This window comes from Cynoglossus semilaevis, chromosome 12 (genome assembly GCF_000523025.1).
Source record: "Cynoglossus semilaevis isolate Cse_v1.0 chromosome 12, Cse_v1.0, whole genome shotgun sequence".
Lineage (NCBI taxonomy): Eukaryota > Metazoa > Chordata > Actinopteri > Pleuronectiformes > Cynoglossidae > Cynoglossus > Cynoglossus semilaevis.
The window spans coordinates 6,561,799-6,566,402 of record NC_024318.1 but is presented as its reverse complement, the minus strand read 5'-3'; the positions used below and the strand labels follow the sequence as shown (position 1 = coordinate 6,566,402).

The 4,604-nt window shown below is 44.0% G+C and overlaps 1 protein-coding gene across 12 annotated transcripts in view; it reads left to right on the top strand.

Annotated features, from left to right (window-relative positions):
- zmiz1a (zinc finger, MIZ-type containing 1a) overlaps window positions 1-4,604 on the top strand; it is a 109,742-nt gene that overhangs the window by 90,545 nt on the left and 14,593 nt on the right. For 8 of the 12 annotated variants that reach the window (XR_003051381.1, XM_025061138.1, XM_025061133.1 and 5 more), the window contains one exon: window positions 3,494-3,529. The exons of 3 other annotated variants lie outside the window; for them this stretch is intronic. Coding sequence is in view for 7 of the 9 variants with exons in the window: in XM_025061138.1 (XP_024916906.1) it covers window positions 3,494-3,529 (36 nt within the window). In the remaining 2 variants the exon portion in view is untranslated. Of the gene's footprint in view, window positions 1-65; window positions 489-3,493; window positions 3,530-4,604 lie in introns of those variants that run through there. One more of the 12 variants, XM_025061136.1, reaches the window with a different exon arrangement.

Here is a 4,604-nt window from a genome sequence, read left to right as displayed (position 1 = left end):
TCCCCCCACCCCGCCCCCCCCCCGGCTGCCCCCCCCCCCCCCCCCCCCCCCCCCCTGCCGTCTCAAGAGTGCGTTGGAGCCGGCAGCAGGTACAGCAGGAGCCCATTAGGGCCGAGCCCCGCTCTGATTGGATGAGCCGGAGGAACTGGGAGACTGCCTCTGAATAATTTATGTACTTTGTGCAGACGCTGGACAGGAGGAAAAGACAGATCAGAGAGCAAAGGGAGGAGGATGAGAGAGAGAGCAAGAGAGAGAGAGAGAGAGAGAGAGAGAGAGAGGAAGTGGAGAAGACAGAGTGAGCAGAGTAAAGGATACGTGTAGAGAGTGAGAGTGACAAGGTGCAGCGTGCAGGAGGCTCAGAGGCACTGAGAGCTTTCAGGATTGGCCACTGGCCTCTGCAGGAACAGCAGCGTTCATGACACTGGAGCCTTTTCTCAGTGCAATGAAGGGAATCAGATGAGATGTGCAGGGACTCCGTTTGGCTCTGGGTGAGTGCTGGGTGAGCGCCACGGTTCACCGTGGACCCCGTGGACTACTGTACTTATCTCAACATGTGTTTGCATGCGGCTCAACTGTGTTCACGTTACGCTGACTTTGCCTTGACGTCCGACTGTCGCTAAACCTGCGTCGGCTCCTTGTCCGCTTTGCTACTACGAGGCCACGAGACCAGAGCAGATCAGCTGACCACATGTTGCCCTGCATGCTGCTCTCCCATTGGCCAGTTTTGTGCTTCAGTGTGCACCAGTGTTTTTGGCCTTTAGTAAACATTAAACCTGTGTGTAAATATGATTTCATTTGAGTCAGCACATCCTCATTGTTTAGTAAAGCAGTAGTTGTATGGATTTAAAACACAGAAGGAAACGTGCACTTGTGTTTGGGGAACGACTGTGTCACGTCTGTGTGCTGAGAACATGACCCAGTTCTGTTGACCTGTGTTTGGAGCCAGAATCTGTCTGTCTGCCCGTTCAGAGAGGAGCAGTGACGGTGGACTGAGAGTTGTCAGTGTGAAGGGACGACGCAGCGAGTTAAGCTCTTGTTACAGCCTCAAGTGTCTTATTGTGAAAGCGCTCCAGAGACGGTCAGCTTCAGCTCCGACCGGTCGCTCTCTGAGCTGCGTCGTCTTAGAGCCTCTGTTTATTTCTCCGTTGCAGTGACAATAACAGTTTAATTAACCACTGACCTCCGCAGCAAACACTTCGACTTCTATTACACAAACAAACACAACGTGACTTCCAGTGTGCTGTTGTGGAGCCGCAGCACTTCCTGTTCTGGCCTGAGCAGGGTGTAGACCGCCTCCACCGTCTGAATCCTCAGTCTCCAGCCGCATGCGTTCGATCTGTTTCTTTCAGCTTCCTCTTCCAGCCGCATGCGTTCGATCTGTTTCTCTCAGCTTCCTCTTTTCTCTCTGTTTTTTTTTTTTTTTTTTGTTGTTGTTATGTCACTTTTTGTACTTTAGTAACCTCCTGCCTCTGCACTCTGTGCACTTCCCATCAGGCCATTCAGTGACTCATTCATGACATTTGACTTTGAACTGTGTGTGTCCAGTCTGTTTTATTTTTCTGTAAATCATTGTCATCCTCTGCATCCTCTTCAACCAAGAGGGAAAAAAAACTATTAGATTTGTTGATGGAGAAATGAGGAAGGAATGGCTGTTGGGACAAACCGATGTCAGCTATTGTTAGCTTTCAGGGTGGAGTTCCCAGTGCCCCGGGCAAAACAATATTCTTTCAGGATGTGTTTTCAAAAAACACATCCTGAAAGAAATGGGAGAAAAACTGTGTCCGTGTTGATCCCTCCTCCATCTGATCACTGCTGCTCCACGGTGGAGTCACCGTGTGGATGTGTGTGAATTTAGACACTGTTATAAAGCAGTGTCTAAATTCTGTCATGGCACTGAACTTTAAAATGACAATAACAGCAGCCTGAGGTTAGTGACCAACAGCACTGGGCTGCAAGTTGTTCTGGTTCCAAAAGTGGGGGGCGCTGCCCCCCCTCAGAGAGTGCAGATCAGGCAGGCACAAATAATAATAATAATGATGATTATAGTAACAACAATAACAACAGCAACAATAATAATAATAACATTGATAACAAGCATTACTGTTGTTGTTATTATTATTATTATACTTTGTAGTAATTTTTAATTTTATTCAATAATTTATTTAAGACTGGCAGTGGAGTTTTAAACTAAGTTCAGTGGAGTTTTGAAGCAATAGGCAATGGTCTTTTTAACAAAAAGGGGGCGCTGCAGAAATTGCAAGAACTGCTGTATATATATATATATATTTATATATATTTGTATTTCTTTGCTCAAATGTTTGACTTTTACATACCTTCAAAGGCGTCAAGCCCACTAGCAGTGTGTGTACAAATAGCTAATAGTGTTAGCCTACATGTTTACATACGAAAATCATTGTGAAAGCTCTGACTAAGGTGGAGAGTTCATTAGAACTCTGACTGTTCCAGGTAAACATAACACATATTCAGCTCCAGGCCAAAGGTTTCTGAGCTGAAAGAAAAGTCTGAGCAGTTTGTTTTGGCTCATCTCCACCTGGTTTTTATATTCTGGTTCATAGCAGGTCAGATCCAAAGGTCAAGGTTGAATAAACCTCTCATAACAAACGTACACAGATCAAAACCTGTGGTGTTGTTGATCCGTGTCATCACTGTATGTAACGCCAGTGTCGACCAGCAGAGCAACAGCAGGAGAATCTACATATATTTAAAATTGTTTTTACAAAAAAAAATAAGATAACGGTCATTTGAAACAAGTTTACTTAGAATACCCTTCTTCTCCTCTAGGGGCTGCTGTAAATGTAGTAATGTAGCACAGGTGTGTGATTGCTATGATTTCTAATCCAACTTTATTTTCATCTTAGTAAATTTGGGCGTCGACCAAATAACACTTTTTTTTGCAAGTCATTACTTTCTGTCGTTTGTCTTTTCCACAGCTTGGCTCTGATTGGCTCCCCCAGTCATGCTTCCCTCCTCCTCCTCCTCCTACCTTTCTCGTTCCTCTTCATCCTTCTTCACCCGTCTTACCGCCACTCCTGCACTACTGTCACCTGCTGGTTGCATTATTTAATTATTTTTAAGAGGTCTCTAAATTTGACACAGGAGGAAGAGACAGTAAAGTAGAGACAGAGGGTGGCGCCCCCTGCAGATGAACTCACCTCTATAAATCAACCTGTAAAGTATCAAAAACAGGAGATTAAATGACAACATGAGATGAATTATTATTTCAGAGACTGAAGGGACGACCTTAGCCCGACGTGGAGTTGCGATTAACGCCACACGTTAAAAAAACAAATTGACGTAGCCGCTCCGTCAAAGTTGTTGTTTCTGTGGCGACCTTTGACCCATCGACTCCCCAACGGACGACGTGTCGCACCTTGAGCTCGGACCCAGCCGTCGTACTGCTTTGTGTTTGGTGTTGATGCTGATTCTCATTCCTCTGCCCCGTTTACAAACTGTGTAATTTGAACCCCTACAGAAACCAGCACCTGCAGGAGATGTCAGAGTGATTCAGGTAGAGATACCCTCCCTTCTGGGCTTCACCATCACTTTGGCTTGTTACACGCAAACATCTCAGGAAGGAGAGGACCCGCCCCCTCTCCTTCCACCTTCACCCCTCCTTTGTCTAGCATCCTTCCATCCGTGTTCTTCCCCCTTCCATGCCAGAGGATGTGGATGAAATTCTGTAAAAGTTTTTTCAAAAAAAAAAAAAAAAAAGAACAATAATTGTAGAAAATGAAAAGACACAAACATCTTAAGGGTTGTTTTTTCTTTTCTTTTTTTTTTTTTTTTTTTGTTGAGTATGAATTCTGACACAGAGCTGTCTCTCTCCAGGGCATGTTTGAGTTATTCTGCCTCCGAGCTGTTGAGACTAAAACTCATCTGGAATGCTCTTCTTAGAAGAAGTTTGCTGAACAGAGAGGAGGCAGGACGGGGGATATCATTGAATGCTTCAATGGCTTCCATTACACTTCTGCTTAAAGCATGACTGTTTTTATTTCACAGGATTTTGTTTTTTATTTATTTATTATTTATTTATTTTATAAATCCTGCCTTTTTTGTTGTACTTTGCATAATATTTCACGCCGCAGAGCACAGGCCTCGTGTCGGTGTTCTACCTCTCTTTGCCTTTGATATTTTTAGATTAGAATTATAAATGGCTTTTTTTTATCATCCCACACATTGTCTCAGAAGGCTTCTGTGTCTATTGCCGCAGTGTTCATGCTCAGAAAATGTAGCTTTTTTACCACTGCTGTCTGTGATGTGCTTAACAAAGAAACCTGTCTTCATCAAATCCTGGTGCAAACACAGCTGATAAAAATGGGACTGTTGGTCGTTTTCAGGTCCAGAGATGAGGACAGACTGTCTGTGCAGCAGCAGCAGCAGCAGCAGCGTCTGTGGCTGCTGAAGTAGAAAAACAAATCTTCTCCATTTTCTCTGTTTGTTTTTGGTTTTCTGCCAGTTGCATTATTTCCTGGACAAAACACAACACTCGTACCTTTGTCAGCCACCACCACCGTCGCTCTCTACTGCAGTAATATATATATATATATATATATATATATATATATATATATATATATAATGCA